The following is a 23296-nucleotide window of genomic DNA, read 5'->3' as shown; positions in this document are numbered from 1 at the left end:
AAAAAAAAAGAAAATTTAAATAAAAATACTTAGGGTACCGGAATAATCGTGATACGGTATTGAGTAGAGCATAGATGGTGGGGATAAGCTGACGGCACTGTCGGCGGCCAGCTGTGCACGGCGTGGCGCGTCAGTCGGTGCTCGTTCGGTTCTCCCCACCAGTCGGCATCGTTGCCCCCACCACTGAGTAAGCCCGTTACGGCGGCCATCGGTGTGTCGCGCGCGCGGCGTGTCTCTCGCACGGGCCATGGCCTCCATAGACACGGAGGCGAGCGAGGCAGCCCGAGCCGCTCCTCGCGTCATCGCTATAAGAGCGAAAGAGAGAAAGAGTGAGTGAGTGTGAGAGAGTAAGAGGGAGCGAGTGAGCAAGCGAGCGAGCGAGCGCGCGCGCGAGAAAGAGAGAGAGAACGAACCAGAAAGAAAGAGAGAGAAAGAGAGAGAGAGAGAGAGAGAGAGAGAGAGAAAGAGAGAGAAGACGGGTCTGAGAGAGCGACGATCGCGAGGAGTAGTAGCAATAATTTCTAACTCGAGTCAAGATGGCGGCGGCGGTGGTGGCGGACACGGTGGCGGTGCTCGCCAGGGGCGACAAGATCCTCGTCACCGTCGAGTCCGCCCTGCCGGACATCCTCGTCGTGTCCTTCGTTCATGGTGCCAAGTGTTTCCAGGGTGCGCTCCTCGACGCCACCAAGAGGTACGTACATGTATTCGTGTGTATGTGTGTATATGCGTATGCGTGCGTCGCGCGTGTGTGTGCGTGCCCCGTGTATATGCTGCTCTCTTATTTCTTTGTTGTCATACCTGTATACAAATCAACTAATAAGTTTTACTTGTGCCACTCCTTTTTTGCTATAAAAGTACGTAGATCTCTCTGCGTGTATACGTGTATCCGTGTGTATGAACGTGTTTTTACGCGAGTCGATTGGTACGACGTGTGTACCTCGTGCTCGCATCCCTCTATCTATCTCTCTCTAACAATTGTACACGTTGTTTGCTGTTGCTTGCTAGCTACTCTCTCTTTTCTTTTCTTTCTCTTTCTGAAAAGTGTACTCGTGTTCTCTCTCTTTCTATATCTATTTATCTATCTATCTATCTATCTATCTACTATCTATTTATCTATGTTTCTTTCTAATTGATTTTTACGTACATACTTATCGACTAAAGTAATCACGTTAATAGTTATCAATTGATATTTAAAACAAAATATTAGTCATCCGACGATAATAGAACAACGAAAAAGTCATGTTGTCGATGCTCGTCGAGCGACGGCCGTCGCTTCCTTCCTGTTCTACACTTCACATCATTCTTTCTCTTTCTCTCCCCCCTCCCTCCCTTCCTCTTTCTTTTCCTTTCTATCATTCATTTCCTTTTAAAACTGAGTCGTCTTAATCCTGATATCGATCAATGTATCGGTAATCATTTCGACGAACGTCATTCCTGCCAGACGTGCGACGTGCGACGTGACGAATTCGTCGTCATAGTCTTTTTTTTCGTCGTCGTCGTCGTCGTCGTCGTCGTCGTCGTCGTCGTCGTCGTCGTCGTCGTCGTCGTCGTCGTCGTCATCGTCGTCGTGTCGTCGTTGTCGGAGGTGAATCACCTCAAAGAGATGCCCTTTGTTAGGGCCCACTGTGTGCGATATGTTAGGCCTCTTCCGGTCTCCTCTCTGCTCTGACGGTCTACATATATAAAAGTCTACTCACACTAGCTTCGTTATTCTGATCGACAATCTGCGACACGCGAGTTCTCTTTTTTCTCTTTCTCTCTCTCTCACGTTTTTCTTTTTTTTTTCTCCTTAAATTTCTCCTCTTCTTTTTTTTTCTTTTTTATTATTCGTCGCCGTTTTGGATTGTCCATTAATCCTCTAGTGATGTATCACTAGGATGAAAAAAAAATTTGCTTCTCTATCGGTAGCAAGACAAATGTTACGAGTGATCGTATCTACTATCTCTATTTGTCTCGTGTTGTGCGTCTCTCTTTCGCTCGCTCGGTTGTTCGCTATATCCTTCCTTTTCTTTCTCTTGGCCTGGATGCATCGCGTTAAACGTCACGCAGAGCTTTACGAGACTCTGGAAAAGCATGCTTTTTTTCAAGTCCCACATCTCTACCTTCCTTTCCCTCTTATCCTTTTTTTTTTTCTTTTACTTTTATTTCGTACTATGTCGTAAACGAGCGTCCGATCGATGAGGAAAGTAACGATTTGTCCCTATCTCTTTCTCTCTTTTTCTTTTCTTCTTCCTTCTTTTATTTCTTTCTCTCTCTTTTTTTTTCGTTTTGATTTGTTCGTTAGTCACATTTTCCTGGTTTAATATAAATCCCTCTTTTTTCATATGCATAAACGGAAGTTCCTAACATCGTGTGAGATTATTCTAGGAATTAAGAAAGAGAAAGAAAAAGAGAATTAGGCTCCTTAGGATTTCTATCGTGTCGTTTAATAACTATTACATCGTTATTAGCTCGTACAAATATTTATTCGCACGCGATGCCGGTAATTAGGAGAGTTAGACGAGAAGAAAATTCGAGTTAATTATTCGTTCTCTCTCCCTCTTTTTCTCTATATGTCTCTTTGATATCTTGGATATAATAATCGGAAAAAAAAGAAGAAAAAAAAAAAAAAACAGTTTATCCGTAAAGTGAGTCAAGTTATTATATACTAATCACCGAATGACATTGATAATTGTGATAATTAAATCGTAATATTTCAAATTAGAAATGGTGCAGTACGACATCGTTGTTTTTGATTATTCTCCTTGAACGACCCCAAAAAGATGTTTACTCGTGGTTGGCTCGATTGTTGGTTAAGCGATTATAAATGCGCAGCGGTAGTGTGCAGTATACTAAATTACGTCCGAGCACGTGCATTTAAGCGAGAGATATCGAAAATCCTCGAGATTTCTCGTCGATCGAGAATCATCTCCATTTTGAAATTTTCTGTTTTTATTTTTGTTTGTTGATTTTTTTTTTGTATATATCATTCTAGTAATTCCATAATTTTTTTTAACCACAAAAATTCATCGAATTTAATTCGTATTTAACGTTAACAATCTGTTAATATTCCCATTTGTAAATTTTCTGGTTTTCTATATTATTCTTCTGTCGGCCTTCGACATCGAAATTCCATTTTGTATTTTGATTAAAAATTCAAAAAGGAAGAGTTGATAAATATGACGTATTCGGACAGGTCTTCCCATCAAAAGATTTCACGAACGAGAATTCTTTCGGATCGTTTCTTAACGATCTCTATGAAATATTATATGACGAGGAACCGGTTCTCGCGAGTCTCTTTGCTCTGGTAAAGAAGGGATCGTCATCATCGATTTTCGAAGTGGACGTTTACGAAAGAATAGATAAGAGAATTACGAACGAATAATAATAATTTTAATAGGCAATGATAATCATACGTTTATTCTCTATTTGATTTACGTTTCACTTAGACCGGTCGACTGTCTTCGACGTTCGAAGAAAGAGAGAGAGAGAGAGAGAGAGAGAGAAAGAAAGAAAGAAAGAAAAAGACAGAGAGAGATAGAGGACAACAGAATCATTATTCTTAAAGTCAAGGCACATCAAATTTAAACTACTTTCCCTATGGTTCTCTCTCTCTTCCTTCCCTCTCTTTTTTCTCTCTTTAAAAATGAGGATTTTCGCAAATAGACAAAAAGAAATAGGAAGAAAAGGAAAAAAGAAACAGATTTAATGAACAATAATTAACGATTCTCGTTGTTCTTGATTTCCACATACAGAGAGTCCTTCGTGAAACGTCGAACTCCATTGTTCTCAAGCGTAGAATAGAGAGAAACGAAGCGTCGTTCGTTCGTAGCAAGTTCCGGCAAGCTAGAGAAACGAAAGAAGTTGCTAAAGCGTTCCGCGTGTTCGAGGTCTTATCGTTTCGTTCGATAAACCACTGTGAGAAACGAACAACTTCATTTTTCTGCCATTTTAACGATCGATCACTTCGTACACACACACACACACACGCACATACACACACAGAAAGAGAGGCGTGCGCGCATACACACACACACACATACAGAGCGATTAATTTGAAAATGAATAAACAGTGTCTCAAATATTTTCTTTTTTCTATATATAAATTGACGAATGATTTGATTAAAATGAAATAGAGAATGAACAGAAAAAAAGATAAGATGGTCAGCTTCTTTCAATATTTTTTAATTCTTCTTTATTTCTTTTCTCTCTCTCTCTCTCTCTCTCTCTCTCTCTCTCTCTCTCTCTCTTTCCATTTACATGTGTGTGTATTTCTATATATAAATTGACGAACACAATTTAGAATGGAATGAGGAAAAAAGATGAAAATAAAATTACGTTATCAGTCAAGAAATACATATATCTTCGTGACTAAGGGATCCGACGTAGGAAACGGGGTAACGTCGTTCAATTAATTATACGTAAGACGACTGGCTGATGCGCATTGTTCGCGAAGTTAACCGTTCACCACATTGAAAATCATACTAGGAAAGCCTCAGTCGTCCCCTATTTGCAACTGAGTTCTTACGGATTCCATTGCTTCGATCATTGATCGTCGACTAGTTAACCATTAGTATGCCTTATATATATTTTTCTAAACGAAAGGTGTCCAGAATATTTTTCAACTTTTTTTTTTTTTGATTATTTAATTAGGTTAAAATAATACATACAATGTTGACTTAAAATAATAAACATTTTTATACATTTTATTTGAATACTAAAAAGAAAAATAAACAGATCGATTGATTTATCTTTGTTTTGCCCTTTTCGAGTCGTACTGGATGATATTGATGTCCGTTTAATGTCTATCAATAATTCAAAGCTACAATTTTTATCTTTTAATCAAAGAAATATTATCACGTTGCAATATTTAAACAATTTAAAAAAATGTAGTAATATTCATATAATTAAACAAATTTTTCCAATCGATGTGTTTATTCTATTCTTTGATAGAAAATAATTTCGACAAGTATATTGCATATCTGAGAAAAATACGATAACAAAAAGTTATGTAGTAACATTCGTACTATTTTCTTTTTTATCTAAATCATCTTATATATTTACTTCAATTTAATCAATATTAATCAATCATTTTCTATTCTTTTTTTTTTCTCTCTATCGATCTAAATTCAACATTCTAGTTTAATGCTCATTGAAATATTTATCATTACAAAATTGGACGAAACGTAAGACGATAATTATTCTATTCGGGTTCACAATTAAGGATGTAGTAACACGAGTGACGAGTGAAATCTCGTTTAGATGATAAACCAGAGATAAGGAATTTGCTCAAACAACGTTTTAGCTTTCCTCTCTCTTTCTATCTCTTTCACCCTTCCTCTCTCTCTCTCTCTCTCTCTCTCTCTCTCTCTCTCTCTCTCTCTCTCTCTCTCTCTCTCTTTCCCTCTCCCTCTCTCTCTCTCTCAAGGAATTTTCTCTCTTCGGTATTATTCTAACCAGACGCGCGTCGTCTTTTCTACGCTTGCGTTGTCTGTTGCGACGAAAATCATGATTTATATTGTAACACCCCAATTTCGGTAAAATCATACTAAGAAGAGATCTACTTCCCGTGAAGATGGAACCTGCTACTTTCTCGTATATACCAAATATATCCTTTATTTCGCGCATGAGATCGTTGAAAGATGTTCGAGTCAAATATTCAAATCAAATATTTAATATCATATGATGTATCTAGGGTACATTAATATTTTAAATGGTGTTTTTCTTTGATGATTATAATCGTTAGAAAAGTTTACATAGACTTCTAAGTAAATACAATTCTATTTCAAAAGACACAAATAGCATATAATAAATTAATATATATATATATATATATATATATATATATATATATATATACGTATACGTATAATGCAAATGACGACCGTAAAATCGTTAGAAAACTCTACGAAATTTCTTATATCTTTCCTTCGAGTTGTATTCAATTCAGTTTCAATTATATTGGCACTGATCGATTAAACTGACACATTCAGTATACATACATATCTAAATAATTTCAATATGGAGGATATATAGAAGAAAAGCTATTATCTTTTTTCTTTTCGTGATTTTATTTCGTGACCGTTCGATCAACCAACGTAAGTTTTTCTCAACTAAGAACAAAACTTTTATCGCAGACTTGTAATTTTGTCATTCGCTAAAAAGTCTTTCCAAGGAAATAAAGTAAAAGAGAAAAAAAAAGAAAACAGAGAAAGCGAGAGAGAGAGAGAGAGAGAGAGAGAGAGAGAGAGAGAGAGAGAGAGAGAGAGAGAGAGAGAGAGAGAGAGAGAGAGAGAGAGGGTGAAAGGGAAAAAGAAAATATACTTCGCAACCCTCCAGCAATTATTTGAAATTATACCAAGAGACGTCCGACAGTTTCTTTCCAACACACGACAATCCATATTCGTCGCCATTTGCCATAGTTTTCCTATGTCATTGACGAGAGTATATACGTGGTTATTATTCCTCGAGATACTATGGCCATTAACGTTTAATACCAGCGTGCTATCGTCACTGAAAATAAAGCCTCGTAAATTCAGGACGTCGATCGATAAGTCGCCTCTTTCTCTCTCTCTCTCTCTCTCTCTCTCTCTCTCTCTCTCTCTCTCTCTATCCTTGGAGATGGTGATAGAAATAGTGGGAGGGAGGGAGGAAAAGAGAAAGAGTGAGAGTGTGTGAGAGAGAGAGAGAGAGAGAGAGAGAGAGAGAGAGAGAGAGAGAGGAGAGAAAGTGAAAGGAGTGGAATTAAGAAATACATCAAAATTTTTGTCTATATTCTTCGCTATACCAATCTGGTTCAACTCTTTCTTTGTCAAAGTTGACTGTAAGTCATCAGACAAAATTCTGTAAATGACGAACGAAGAACTCAAGATGAACGTAACATATTTTTATATTTTAACGGCGATATAATATACTTTATACTGACGTATATTCATTTATTTTATTCGTTTTATATTAATTTGTATATAACTTCAATAAGAAACTCAATAATTTGTCCAAAATAGAAGACACATGTGTTAGATGCGTTGCGTTCTGTAAAGATAACTTCGTCGTACCAAAAGAGTTAGTTTTATTTCGTGACGAACGAGGAACATAAAATTTGTTTTGATGAATCCCCAAAGCATTAAAAGGAAAGAAAAAGAAAAAAAAAAAACATAGAAATACAGTAATAATAAAGGAACAACAAGATGGAGACACGAAGAGAGAATAACACGAGAAAAAAAAGGGAAAACACACGTTTTTCTACTCGAATTTATAAACAACAATTTGAAGATCCATATTTCTTTCTTTCTATCTCTATCTCTTTCTCTTTCTCGCGCGCGTGTGTATGTGTGTGTGTAAAATTGTTTCGTCGAAATGCTTGTACCGTTGAACATTACTCACTTTGTATTCGGACTTCTATGTAAGCATTTGCATGCTTAAGTTCTATAATATCAAAAGCATAGCGTAGTACGAGATCATAAAGTAAGTTACAATGTAACAGCTTTCTGAGTTACGACATTACAGATATATCATTTCTAATAGCTCAGTAAGAAAATTTCATTGTATTTTATCGTTCCATTTTCATTTTCACAGTTTCACCAAACTTAATGAGTGAGAATCCTTAGTTTTCTTTTTTTTTTTTTTTTTTTTTTTTTCGAAAAAAGATTCCATAGATTTTTACGTTTCTTCCTTCAAATTGATAATTATCGTTGATAAGCCGTCCACCATTTTGAAGAATTCTTATGAAAGATAACGAGTTTAAAAGCGAGGTACGATGTTTCATAGAAAAAACTTACTGATTTTCATTAACTTTTTTCTTTTTCTTTTCTTTTTCTTTTTTTTTTTTCCATATGATTTTCTTCAACGTTCAACGTTATATCAGACTCATTTAATTAACTTTCATCTTTAAATTGTGATCCTTTTAGAGATACCATTTAAGTATATCCCGTCGGCCATCTTGATACGTCGGACGCGTCATGTTTCCATTCCTACCCCGCAATTTCTCTTTCTTTCTCTTTTTATCTCTCTCTTTTTTTCTCTCTTTTTTCTCTCTGTCTAGTAACAATGTTACTAGAATGCGTCGTATGCAGGCTTCCTCTAAGGATCGATTTACTTTGCGTATTTTCGTGAACGGACGTATGTATAATGCAAGAACATTTTTATTTTTACTTACGTTTAATCGAGTATCTTTTTTAATCGTATAACAGAATTATAACGTATGACTTTATCAAGTCGTGTGAATTATAAATTGCGTATATTTAATGGTCGCGAAAAAAAAGGTTCGGATATAAGGGAGGAAAATAGGAAGAAAAAATAAGGAAACAAAAAAACGAGATAACTTTATATCAGTAGTCACGAGTTACAACTTTATAAATCGTTCTGTGAGTTATGTAATAGTTACTTTTTTATTTTTCTTCTTCTTCTTTTTGTTATTATTATTACTATTATTAAGTTCGATTGTTCTCATCGATCTTCTTTGATATTGCCCGAATGCATAGCACGTCTCTGAGGTGAAAGTCAAGTTGTCTTAATAGTTAGCTGATGCTTGTTACGTATACATGATTATGTTCGAATCATGTCTGTTTCTTTTATTTTTAATAATTTTATCTCTGGCTCATTTTTATGATTTATATGCATTATAAAATCGTAAGGATGAAAGGTCATATACACTGAATTTTATCGGGAGAAGAAAAGAATATTGTTAAATGAAAAATGTTAGATAATTTCGTTAGAGACGTCATTTTGCGTTGGTAGTATTTTTGTTTCTTTTCTGTTTCTTTTCTTTCTCTTTTTTGTTTCTTTTTTTTTTTTTTGGCACGCATGAAGATGTTTTTTTCTGACGTACACAGAGAAACAGATGCTCTTGTTATTTTCAAAAGGCACCTTTGTATTTGTTCAAGCATAGATCGAAAAGTTTCTAATGCTTAATTCATCGATGAAGAAATCTTAGAGGAACTTTACTAACTACTTTCTTACGTTGTTATTAATTGATGATAACTTTTTATTGTGGTCTGTAGATCCTAATTTCTTTATAAATATTTATACAGATATACATTTATAGATCATGGAGATCTATATCTAAGTTATAGATCGTTATTTATAATTAAATATAATTTATATAGATAGTATTATATTAATTACTATTATTATTACTATATTAATATCTCTCTCTCTCTCTCTCTCTCTCTCTCTCTCTCTCTCTCTCTCTCTCTCTCTCTCTCTTTCTCTTTCTCTCTGTCTTTCTATGTATGTGTTTTTCTACGTATACTGTATAGAGATATCTTTATAAAGATATACGTATATTAAATATATGTATATGTGTATATATATATATATAAATATAGAAAATATATCTTTTTCTAAACGAATTTTTTCTGGACGATATATATCATATAATAGAGTAATGTGTGTAACAATTGTTTTATTTTAACAATGATATATATATATATATATATATATATATATGTATATATATATTTGTTATTTTTAAATAACAAATATCAAATCATGAATGACATAGATATTCTCATGTTATCAAAAAGCGTTATAGTCGTCTTTTTATTTTTATTGTTGCCTCTATCAAATTACGTAACAGCTTGGTGTCAATCTTTATCTCACGAAATGGCAAGTCTTGTCGAGAAAGAGATAGAGATAGAAAGAAAGAAAGAAAGAAAGAAAGAAAGAAAAAAAGAAAAAAAGAAAGAAAGAAAGATGTAATAATTTACACGAGAGTGACTCGAAACATTGTAAAGAGCGACGTGATCGATGCCGTCTCGTTAGTGATTTATTTAAATTGCGAGTATTACCGTAACAATAACGTCAACATAAAACAGTCACACGATGAAGTTTTTTATTTGGTGGGATAAAAAATTAGACGGCAGTACAATTCATTTCCCTTTTTTTTTTTTTATTTTGTTCTTAGACTGTTATATTTTTATGACACACATACACACATACATTTATGAAAATTCGTTCATAAAAATAAAATATTTCAGCCATATTTAAATGTGCGTGGTACCATCGTTATATACTTAATTCAAGCCCGTTAAATTTAGTCACTATCTTTTTGATGTATATCCATTGCTTTTGGTTAAGCTCCGTCCCCTAGGTCATTTTTTGTCTTTATCTACGATGTAAAATGAGACTCGATAGAATGAGAATCATGACTGCTTGCTTTTTTCGCTATCAAGTTACGTAATGTTAGGAGTATGGTCTTCTTTCTTCTTGTCACCAACGTGGCCGCCATCTTGAAGATGTTCGTAGGTCGTATGAAGTTACAGAGTATTAATCAAATTGACGGTCAATAAAATATGAAAAGGAAGTAAGTAGGTAAGAGAAGTCCCAGGGAAAATTTTATTAGCTCGATCGAAGTCATTTTTTTTCTTCTTTTCTTCTTATTCGAAATATTGAACAGAAGTGGGATTTGATGTTATCATCGAGAAAATCGTTTTATCTCTAAGAGAGAAAGAGGGGGGGCAGAAAGAAAAGCTTTCGAAAAAAGCAATCTTCAGTGTTAACAAAGAGTATAACGAATTGTGCGACAGAATTGTTTGTGGATTAGTTAACATCGTTATTGTATTATATTTTTCTCTTTTTTGTCCGAGTTAACGAAGAAGAAAGAAAGAAAAAAGAGAAATAGGACGAGAGAAATCGTTGAATCGTCGTTTCAGACATGGTTGCAAATAAACAAGTCGGAATTACTCTGGGCGATTTCTGAATCGTCTTTTCGGCTTATCGAAGGGTAAATTAAATTTTCGAGGCTGGCATGTGCGATGAAAAATAGGAAAAAAAGTTGAAATCTAACAGAGGAATTGATACCAAGAAAGTGAAGGAAAGCAGAAAAGAAGAATAGAAGAGAGAGAGAAAGAGAGAGAGAGAGAGAGAGAGAGAGAGAGAGAGAGAGAGAGAGAGAGAGACAGATTGTGAGAGGAAAATTCATTTTATCAAGTTCATAAATCTATTTATCTCGAAAAATATAAAATATACATAAGCGAAATTAGAATATATGTATATCTATATGTAATTCCAATAATGAACCAAAAGAAACAAATTACATTTAATTATCGTTTAATTAAACATTTATCTCTTCAATCGCGATGTAATAATTTCACGTTTATTCTTTAATTAAATTGCGATTGAAATTATCACACACGTAATTTAACAAAAATTGAATAAAATAATATCTAATAATAATATTATTACCTATGTTCCCACATACACCACACACACACACACACACACATAAACATCGTGTTTATCAAACTATTAAAATAATATTAAGATAAGATTAATTAGAACAAAAGATGACTAATTGGAAGTAACAAAAGAAAGAATCTATTATGTACGCATGCTTACGTACACGTAGCTCTCGTACAACAATTTGAAGGGTCGAGTTAGGGAGAGTGTCTGAAACGATTTCTGTTGGTAAATCGCATACGTATGGGCGGTGGCTCCGCATTGTCGCCGACCATATCGTGGAGGCCATGCGGGCCGTAACATTATTTTGGCATTCGCTTGGCTTTCGCTGATCGATGTAACATACACCTTCAGTCCTAATGACTTCTCTTCTCTCACACGTGTATCTAATATGGAATTTCGTATAGATCGTATATATGTATGTGCATATATACATATATATACATATATTCATACACATATATATATACATAGATATTTACATATGTAGGATACATATATACATATATACATACAAATGCATATATAAAACATATATGCATATGTACGCATATTATTATAAAACGTATTTATATACGTACACATACGACATTGGAAACAATTTACATGCTACGTATATATATTTACATGCATACGTATATATATACATACTTATATATGAGGTATATACATACGTATATATAATTCATATGATCGAGTGAAGGAGTAAGAGACATCGACATAGGTGGACAGATAGGTGAATAGATGGATGAATAGGGAGACTAGTATGGATCGAAGAAAGACATACATCGTGTTACCGGATATGTGTACGAGTTTCTAACCGAGGTATAGTAAGGAAAGTAAGAAATTTTTTATTCGACTCGGAATAATCTAGTAGAGAAATGTTAACTTTTCTTTTTTTCTTTTCATCTCTTTTATTTTTAAAGGATCCTCGAGTTCATCGAAAGTTCATTGATAGTTCATTGATAGTTCCAAATTCCTAATGATTCGAACTTAGATCTTTGATTGTTTCCAAGAACCTGAATCTTTCTCGATTATCATAATTCCAATTTTAACAGAACACACGTACATGTAGTAGTACGTTCTGTTAAGTGCCACAATTTGTGTATAAAGCGTTCGAACAACGACATTAGGATTCGTTATCGAAACAAACCAAACTTTAAAATCAGGTTTCGTCGCAAAGCGTTATTAGCATTCGGTAAATATTTTTCAAAGCTTGAGTATAGCTTGAAAAAATAGCCAATGGTTGAAGTTTCAGGACAAACGTAGTCACGACCTTTGAAGTAACGCGCGTGTATCGCGAGTATGTACTCGGAAAATCGATAAATTCGCAGTGAAGCTATCGTGGATCAGTCTGACTATGGAAAACACGAGTTCGACGACCAGGCTAGGCCAGGCCAGGCTAGGCCAGGCTAAGCCAGGCCAGGCCAGGCCAGGCCAAGCCAGGCCAGACAAGACCAGACCAGACCAGACCAGACCAGACCAGACCAGGCCAGGCCAGACCAGACAGGTATCATACCCTGTCAGTAGAAAAGATACTTTGCTGCCTTTATTTATTACAACGAGGAAAATGAGAAAGAAGTATCGCAATACCGTGTAACGTGAAAATAGCACCTCGTTATTCCTAATCGTTCTTATGCTCCTAAACATCGTCTCATATTATTACGTTTCACGTTTCCTATCTCATTATCTAATTTTCGATAATTACGACACGTTGCTGTTTCGATCATATCTTTAATTCTCCTTTTAAAGTCGAGTCTATTGTGTAAAAGTTATCGTTTGGTAATGTCTATGCAGGTTAAAAAGTAAATACAACTAATGGGTTATTGGTTGTAGGGTTAGGAAAGTAACATATTATGAAGAAGGAAATGATAATCTACCAAAGAACAAATAGAAAATAAAACGTAGTTATTTATAAAAAAAAAAGAATTTCGTTTATTAATTCATAAATTCAATAGATAAATTCATCCACGATCAAAGTTTGTTTAATCAAACGGATCGTAATCTTTCGATATCATATTTTCTTCATTATACACATCCTCTATTCTCTCATAGAAATTAGATCATCGTATTCTTTATCTAAATTTATCGATAGAAGATAAGACAGACGGTTATTCTATTAGGATGTTTTTCGTGTAATTTCATTATCAGCCAGAAGGTTCTTACACTCGAGGTGTCTCACGTGTGTTTCCTATAATATCATCGCCTATGATATCGACTCGTCTCTACTCGTGGAATAAACCGCTAGGTAACTCCCACAGTTGTGTGTGTGTGTGTGTGTGTGTGTGTATGTGTGTGTGAAGAGAGGGGGAGAAAAAGATAGGGCAGACGAAAAAGAAACTTGCTGGTTGTGTTTTCTTTTTACGTGGGTTGCGTCGATCGTCCTAGCATCATTTTGCTTACAAAAAAGGGCGGCACACCACAAAAATACCTGTTTTGTTGGATGTTACAACGTCTAGTAGTACATATACGTACGTATATGTTGAAAAGAAAAAAGGGAGAAAGAAAAGAAAAAGTAGAAGAAGAACAAGTACATACTTCCGATTACCAGTTAGAAGGTCTCCGAACATGAGTTCTTAACCATTGAGAGATAATACCGTTCAACGTCGTTGAACTACATGCCATATTCGTGACGGATCGTTGCTTACAAGCCGTATTTATGGTTTATCGTCTATTATTTATTTCGATTCGATGATATTAATTTTCGAAATTCGTAGATTCGATCTTTCATAACGTTCTATCGAAAAATATGAGAGAAATAAAAACCGCAACCGTTTTTACTCTTCGGAAAGAAATAAATATCATTTATTCTCGACAGTGAAATCAAATAAATTTCGGCGTAACTAATTAAAAATTGTACTCGTCTAATGCGACATATCTAGTTATTTGGTTCACTCGTGGTTGTGGTTCTATATGTATTCCTTGGCACGAACGACGTCGTTCGCAGTGCCATTGACGATATTCTCTCCCTTTTGTTCGGCTTGGTAGGATGAAGAAAATGTCCTCTTCGTCCGTCGGTTGTTGGATATGTGTGTAAGTACGTATATATGTATGTGAAGAAATAGAAATGGGGTTGGGCACACATAAAACCTGCTGGAACCTCGAGGAAACTCTCCTCTCTCTCTCTCTCTCTCTCTCTCTCTCTCTCTCTCTCTCTCTCTCTCTCTCTCTCTCTCTCTCTCTCTCTCTCTCTCTCTCGTTTCGTCTATGATTGCGACACGAGCTTGAAATTGCTTGAGCAGAAGGAAACCATTCTGTTCTTTTCCTCCCTGTAGTAGTCATCGTCGTTGTCGTCGTCGTCGTCGTCGTTGTCGTCGTCATCGTCGTAGCCGTTGTTATCATTGTTGTTGTTGTTGTCGTCATCTTCGTCTGCGTCGTCGTCGTTGTCATTGTCATTGTCTTTGTCGTTGTCACCATAGTCGTCCAGAAACGAACAAGAAAACAGACAACAGCTGTTCGAGTGTTTCAAGATAGGAAGGGAAAAAGAAAAGTCCGTTTACCGGAACGACGGAAGGCTTAAGTCTTGCTTAAAGTTCGTTCAAGCGTAAGGAAACGATTTTACACGGAAATCGCGACCTCCTTCAGTCAAGTTCCGAGTTCTTCTCCATAGGCGTTCACAAGTAATTTTCTTTACGCTTTTGTATGGGATATGTGGTGTACTCATTTGAATCGACTAAAGAGACAAGAAAAAAAAAAATGGTTTCTCCTTGAGTTCGATAATTTTTTTTTTTTTATGTATTATGTAATAATTAGTAATATAATAGCAGTTGTTACGAAAAATTGATGTAATGATCATTGTAACTTGATTAAACATTTTTTATATTGAATTGAGTAATCTAACGGGTGTTTGAAACTATTTACTTTCTTATCTTTTTAATCATGGTAACTTAATAAAAGACTGTAAGTTGACCGAACATCTTTTATATTCAATTTAATGATTTAAAGAGTGTCAAAAACTGTTTATTTTATTATTCGTCCAATCACGGTAATTTAATAAACGTAAGTTGATTGAATATTTTCTATATTCAGTTTAACGATCTAACAAGTATCCGAAACTATTTTATTATTTTTTTTTTTGACTACGATAATAATATACGAGTAATAATTACTTGATTGATTAAACATTTTTTTACATTTAATTTAATAGTCTAATAAGCATTTGAAACTTTATTTTATTCGCGGTTTTATCTTTTTTCTTTTTATTTGATATATTCTCCGCAGCAGAAATATTCTCGAATTCGAGTCTCGCTTAACCGGACAACCTTCCTCCATTGGATTACGAAATGTGAAAGTTTGATTGCTAAAATTTCATCCTTTCTCTTATTTTTATTACCAATAGCGATTTCCGGCATTTCGAATAGGATAAAGAAATTAAAAAAAAAGTAATAATAAAAAAAAAATAAATGAAAAAAGAATAAAAGAAAACAAAATGAGATAAAACAAAGCAAAATGAGATAAAATAAAAAAGAGCAGAAAAAATCGTTTTACCGTGTAATTATAACAAAATCCTTTCTCTCGTTTTTCCTATTACTGGAAAAAAAGAGAGACGGAGAGATAAAGAGAAAGGTTAGAAAAGGAAAAAATATCGCTCTCGCGGTCTATTCGTTTCGCGCTATCTCAGCCGTAACACCAGCCTGAAAACTCATTACTCATTTCGGGACATAGTGTCCGTAATTGCGCGTCCCTTAATTACTCTTCACAACGGTACGCTACTGGCTTATACCCTGGAACATAGCTGGAAGCTCTGGGAAATGAGAACGTTCTAAGATACCAGGCCACACATATACATATATGTAAACAATAAACGAAAACCACATTCGTTCTTTGCAATCAAACAAAGATTATCACGTATCTTAGAGGATATTCTCGGTGAATTGTTAAAAGAAAACCGTTACTTTTCATTAAGAAAATTAAAAATACGAATTTCATCATGATTATTATCTAAACTGTACATGATGTACAGCGTCGAGCGTCTTGTACAATCTAAATATTTCGAATCTAAAATTTTGACGATGATGATGTTTCGTGGCATTCAAAGATGGCCGTTTGCAGAATTGTCGCCATCTTTTCTTCGTTCGGCGATTATATCACGTGACGTATGGCGCCAGTTACAAAACAAAACGAATCATTTCTGTTAGGATATCTTCTTTCTTGACGTTAAATGTCTGTCCTTTATAAAGTAAGTACGTTCGTGCAAGTTCACAAACATTTGTAATATCAGAGAAAGAGACAGAGAGAGAGAGAAAGAGAGAGAAACGGACAGACAGACAGACAGACAGACAGACAGACAGAGGGGACGCGTCAGCTGTGCACGACAGATACGGGTAATGTATAAGATAACAACGTACGTAGGTGTTTCGAGAGATCACGGAAAGTTAGGTAATTCTCTGGGAACGTGACGTACGTTAATGCAGTTGTGTGTGTGTGTCTCTGTATGTAGTGTAGCAAAATATATATATATATATTATATTATATTATATATGGGTAAATACATATACACGTATATACACATATCTGTCTCTTCTTTCTTATCTCTTTGGAAACTCGAAAATCATATTGTATCGTTCTTAAACGAATTTTCTCAAAATTCTTTTGCTCAGTTATCCGAACAAGTTACTTCTAAGAAAGGTGAAGGAAAAGTTGAAAAATATTAATGGATACACTGAGTCGAGACTGTCGTTCATTGTCCGCCCTCTAGAATCAATACGTCGTGGTTGTCTGTCTGTCCTGTCTGTGTATACATATGTGCATATATTATATATAGATGTATGCTTATTACATATATATATGTACATACATACATACGTACGTACGTACGTATATACATACATACGTACATACATATGTACTTGCACACACGCAAAGTCGACCGAATAAAATGAATGTGTGCATGGCTGTATGTATATATACGCGTGTATGTTCTATGTGGGTATATATATATGTTCACCACGTTGCCCAATAATCTCTTGTGGCTCGCGCGAACACGGATTCTCGGCATTACGCAGACGTTTTTCACTATTACGAAACCATACTGACAAAACAATGGTACCGTCTCATAAAACATTTATTTATTAAAATACATTTATGCTTTTCCTTGTTGTTCGTTCAAACGATGTTTTCAAAAAGTCTTAACAGATTGTCGAATGGACGATTTACGTAAAAACTGATGCTTGTAATCAGCTATTTTTTTATGCAAGCCAATATTGCAATATCCGTATCTGAGTGAATATATCAATAACTTTTTTGGCAGATAATGTATTTACTCGAAACTTTGTTTCTTACTAAAACGTTCTAAGCATTCTGATATTTCTTTATAGTCTAATTAATGATAACCAATCCTTTTTCTTTTTTTTTTTTTTTGGAAGATGGTTTTGGAGTTTTATTAAAAAAAGAAAAAAAAATGTGATCTTTCTGATCGTACGTAATTTCAAATACCAATTACTTAGACGAAAACTTAGAAAAAAGTTTAGAATGAATATCATGTAAAATACTTCTTTAGCAAAAGTTTCTAAGCCCTTTTGGACCAAGAAAATTTGGCTACATTTTAATATAGTAAATTGAAGTTACTTACGTACTTATTATCGATATCGAGCTGACCGTAAATAATATATAATTTTGAAAGATAAATTACCACGGAGATCAAGGTAAATAATCGCCGTTTGTTCTCATTTATGATATTTCAAACAATTTTGCATCACGTGGCACTTATAAAAAATAATCAGAAAAGATAAAAAAAAAAAGGTTTGAACGATTTTGGACCGCGTAATATTTATAAAATGAATAATTAAAAAAAAAGAAACGTTTTTTTTTTTAATTTGTTAGATCACCCCATATATCAGTATAGATAAATGACCTGAATGTGCTCGTGTAAAAACGGAGTTAATTTTGAAAATGCGAACTCACGCGTCTGCGATCGACGTTAATTCGCGGATAAAGCTAATGACGAGCACTTTATCGACGCTTCGTCGGACCAACCCTGATTTCGCAAATCAATATTGGGGCTTCGAAACGGGCGATTAAGCGATAACGGAATTCCTTCCGCTTGTATTGTACATCAGACTCGTTACAAAATTTATCTCTCTGTCTCTCTATCTCTCTATCTCTTTTGTGATTATAAATTTTCAACGTCGATAATTTCTATTTATATTTTCCCATCGATAAACTTTCTATAATCTTCATTTTCGATATTAATAAAATATCTGTTAACAAATACGTTTTCATTATCAATATCAATTACTTCATCGACTTAATTTTGAAAAAGTGATTAATTATATATATATATATATATATATATATATTTCATTAATAATTTCGTCATCTAAGAGATTTGAAATTATGGATTGAACGAAAAGAGATAGAAAAAACAAAAGTTAGAGTATCTCTTGAAATTTTCTAGGGGTCTTCCCTGTGGCGTTCAACCTCCGGAGCCGGTACCGGATCCCGATGGCGACAAGTTGGCGACGATCGCGGCACGGTTCAGTTATTTCCAAGATAGGAAAAACACGAGTGGTCCGACTAAGGTCGACTTACGTAGGAGCATAAATCCACCAGCTAGATATAAAAACGCACGGCCGACGGTCAGGCTTAGGCCGCGTCAAGTTCTCTGTAGCAAATGTCGTTCGATTTGTAACGAAAATAGCGAGAACGTCGACGTAAGTCGAAAACGAAAGCACGATGAGGAACAGCAGCAACAACAACAACAACAGCACCAGCAACAGCAGCAACAGCAACAGCAACAACAACAACAGCAACAGCAACAGCAGCAACAAACTCAGCAACAGTCGCATCATCAACAGCAACAAGCTCATCAACAGCAAGCAAGTGTACCTACGAGGAGAAGCGATCGTCAACGTTGTAGTCAGCAACCGCAAAAGAATCAAAGGACATTCTTTTCGGAAAATACGAATTCGACAATGACTACGACGGTGACGGCGACGGCGACGACGGCAACGACGATGACGACAACGGTGATGAAACCAGCGACGTCTTCGTCGAGTCCTGACTCTTCGAAGCTTGGCGCATCTTCTTTGATACCAAAACTTTCAAGATTACAACCGAACGAGATCAGCAACGCTATGCATGGACCTGGTGAGTCCTCAAAGAGTCTCTTACGATAGATTCGAAAAAAAAAAAAAACACACACACATTCACCCGATAGAGTCTCTCGTAGACGTCTCATAGAAACTGATATCGTGACCTGATTTCGTAGGTAAGGTAGAACTGCCAACGGGAGTACCATCTACCTATTGGAGTAGCAGCAGCGAGGCTGACGATTCGAGCAGGAACACCCTAACGCGCCCAGAGGATCGAGTTGAGTCTACGGATTGCGATAGTAATCCTTCGATGGCTTATTGCGCAACACCAAGAAGATTGAGTAGCTCGTCAGTGGAAAGTGCGAAGGTGCCTGAAGAAGAAGATAAGAAGACCTTGGCTGCGGCTGATTCGACGATGAGACCGAGGATCGGTCGAATTCCAAGGAAAAAAAGATCAGTTGGTTCTATGGAGGATCTTTGGGACGAGTCTGTGTTCGAGGATCCAACGAGAACTACCAGGACCACGCCTATTATCAAGATCTCTTTCGGTGCTCAAGGAGAGGGTACCGTATTGAAGATACCTTCAAAGATTCAGGACCCAGAATACGAGCAGGAGACCGATGATCCGGACGACGTGCAAGCTGAAACCGATCGAGATCCATTGGAATTACCGAGGAATTTCGATAATGGTTATGACTATTGCGAGGATGTTGAGGACGATGGGCAAGAACAGATAGATCCGCAGAAGCAGGGTGTAAAGGACGCCAGTGCTAAGGCTGCGAAAAGAGCGTTGAAGAAAGCTAAGAAGGAAGCGAGAAGGAAAATGTTGGGTGGTGGTGTCTCACCGGCTAGATCACCTTGTAACGGTTCTCCACGGTACGTTAAAGTAACTCTCACGCATATCACGATCTTGATCGTTGAGATCAGACAGTAAGAAAAGATTTCTATTTTATAGATATAACCCAAGCTACGATCCCTTGCTTTATCATCGTCGCAAGCATAAGGTGAAACATAAGAAGAAACACAAGGATGATCGCAAACACAAGAATCAACAGCAGCAGCAGCAACAACAACAGCAAGAATCTTGTGTAGAGTCCGGTACAACGACAACCGATTGTCAACAAAATTGGAATGTTCTACCGGGTGGTGAAACTTATACGGCTATAAAGGAACAGTGCCTGAAACAGAAACTCTCAATCTCTTTGAAGAGGTTAAACACGAACGCTTACGCAAGATGCGATTATCCTGTGAGCAACGCTTCGTCCGGCTGCAAAAGCCCCGGCGCCAGTAGCGACGAGCTCAGCGAACAGGAGGCTGAAGTGGATGCCGGAGAAACTGCCCCGGATTTTCCACCCCAATCGCACCCTCTCGTCATGCGTTTGGCAGCAACACCAGTGGCTCATTGTCTCACTGCCAACGGCAGGAGAATGGACGTTGGGGATGTTGTATGGGGAAAGATCCATGGTTTCCCTTGGTGGCCGGGAAAGGTATGTATATACATGAATACATACATACGTACATACGTACATACACTCGTGCACACACGCTCGCTCGCTCGCTCGCTCGCTCGCGCGCGACCACACATCACACACCTATGTACAGTTATATAGTGATCTGAGGAAACTCATCTGACACGAAAGCTGTGTTCGTTAATGTTCGTTAATTGGTTCAAATCGTTACAGGTTCTCAGTATTACGGTTTCCTGTAAGGAAGATGGTACGTCGTCCGGACCACAGGCTCACGTAGCTTGGTACGGTTCCTCGACTAGTTCTCTCATGTCCTGCGATCAGCTGAGTCCTTTCCTCGAAACATTCAAGGTATTGACCATACTTTCAGTGTAATAAAATAAATTGTCACATCGAAACTGATTACAACTGAGAACGTACATGTTATTCGAACGTACACGTTATAGAGAACTATCTTTCTTCTTTTTCCTACTATTTTTCCGTTTCAGACACGGTACAATAAGAAGAAACGGGGACCGTACAAGGAAGCTATAAGACAGGCGCAAAACGAAGCACGCAGTCAGATCACTCCAAATTCAACGAGCAGCGTTCTCAATGTTTGCGGTTCTCCTCGCGAGGTCAACGTTCTCTCCTAAAACAAAAAGAAAAAGCAAACAAATAAAATGAAGGAAGGTTTGCTAACTCTTTACGAAAAAAGAAAACCTCGTTCCTCTTTCTAATCTGTTATCGGTAATTTTGCAAGACAACACACACCTCGGAATTTTCTTCGTGTACATGTAAATTTTTGTACATACAAAGTTTATTATAACTCTAGTTTAATGCGCTAAAACGCGACACGATTATTGACGATCGATGTTTGCTCTAAACTCGTGGCCGCCGGTTATTTAAGCGGCGTTTCACAGTGAACCGACTGTAAAAGCAAATAGTAAAGGAAAAGTTCACTGCCAACATTGTTTTCGTAGGTATATGGCTACTAGAAAGGATATTTCATTATTATTATTAATATTAATATTATTATTATTATTATTATTATATTATTATTATTATATTTACATATATAGATTTATTATTATTTTTATTTTTATTTTTATTTTTATTTTTATTTTTATTATTATTATTGTATGTGTAGGAGGGTATATAATTATATCCATAATAAGTGTGAGGATTTAGAGAATGATTTTTGTATCGATTCATGAATGGTTTTTAAGAGTTGGCGTAAATACCTACCTCTTTGAATCTTCATCGTTAGGCAAAAGATGTGTGTATGAGAGAAAAAATTTATTATATAACACGTTCGTTGCTTCGTTTATGTTTTTCTTCTAGATATGTGTATCTATGTGTAAGTACGTGCATTTTTAGATAACGATCGGTTTAATGATGGCAGTGAATTTTCGACGTAAGTCGCATTTATTTTCTTCAAGTCTGGATTCGATAACGTGCAAAGATCGGTCACACCAGAATGGAAGATGATAAAAGTAGATAAAAACATGTCAGTTTTGACATATATTATTTAATGACAGTTAGATAAAAATCATTGACGTGATCGATCTCCCTTTGAATCTGTGACGAATATAAATGATAAATTTTGACGTACTATCGCACGTACTATTTACGGCCATGTACTTTTTTTTTTTTTTTTTTTTTTTTTTTTTAACGCATCGGTTCGTTTAGCTCGTTATTCATTGCAAAGTCTATTTAGGGACTATTTCTCGCTAATCAGTATTTTCAACAAATAGATAAAATCATTGTAATAATCCATCGATTATTAGAAAGAATGCTACGTAAAAAATGAATTTATTTATTGACTTATACAAGATTGGTGAGATTAAAAGAAAAAACAAAAAACAGAAAAAAAAGAAAATAACGTAAAGATACAAAGAATATAATTTTAAGAGGTTTGTATATCTTTTCATTTAGACGAATCGATTTTGTTTAATCATTGATGAATGAATGAATGAAATAATTAATTAATTATTTATTTATACATATTGTATATAAATATCATAGTATGACTTTGAGTATAGTTTAAAGCTCATACTCGAGACAGTCGACTTTTGTTGGATATTTTCTTACATTCGCGACCTTATATGTATATATATATATATATATATATATATATATATATATATATACATACATACATACAAAAAGAGAGAGAATACTTTTCATAACTCTTACTCCGGAGATACTCCTCTCTTTCTAAACGTGTTTAGGCCCTGTCTAAGCTTCGTGCCAACACTGCCGTAATTAACGACAAACAGCTACGCGTTCCTCTTATTCGCCGTATCGACAATCGTTAAAGAAAAACGATTTCTTCTGTGTTTGAAACTGCCGTTATCATTAAAAATTAACAAGAAAGAATAATAAAAAAGAAAAGAAAAAGGAAAAAGGAAGTATGAGTGAATTCTGAGACTTTCAACGAGCCAACGTTTCACATACATACACTAAACAATATATAGAATCTATATAAAAGTTCTATAGGGCAAGATGCTTTATATTGTGTGACAAACATTACATACATACATACATATATATATATATTTTTATTTAAACGTTTGTAAATATCAAAACGCTTGCTAGTCTTTATCAACCAAAATGTCGGAAATGTCGAAATGAATTAATCGATTTTTTCTTTTTCAT

General features: G+C 35.5%; 1 protein-coding gene across 1 annotated transcript; it reads left to right on the top strand.

Annotated features, from left to right (window-relative positions):
* The first annotated feature begins 434 nt into the window (after positions 1-434).
* Positions 435-23194, top strand: LOC122627195 (myb-like protein Q). The gene is made up of 6 exons (XM_043808147.1): positions 435-691; positions 18554-19245; positions 19367-20066; positions 20146-20677; positions 20873-21007; positions 21145-23194. Exons 1-6 carry the CDS (start codon positions 537-539, stop codon positions 21289-21291), a joined length of 2361 nt encoding a protein of 786 aa, XP_043664082.1. The 5' UTR covers positions 435-536; the 3' UTR covers positions 21292-23194.
* The last annotated feature ends 102 nt before the right edge of the window (positions 23195-23296 follow it).

This window comes from Vespula pensylvanica, chromosome 2 (assembly GCF_014466175.1).
Source record: "Vespula pensylvanica isolate Volc-1 chromosome 2, ASM1446617v1, whole genome shotgun sequence".
Classification (NCBI taxonomy): domain Eukaryota; kingdom Metazoa; phylum Arthropoda; class Insecta; order Hymenoptera; family Vespidae; genus Vespula; species Vespula pensylvanica.
Note: the sequence above shows the minus strand (reverse complement) of the source record. Positions and strands in the feature narration are given on the sequence as shown.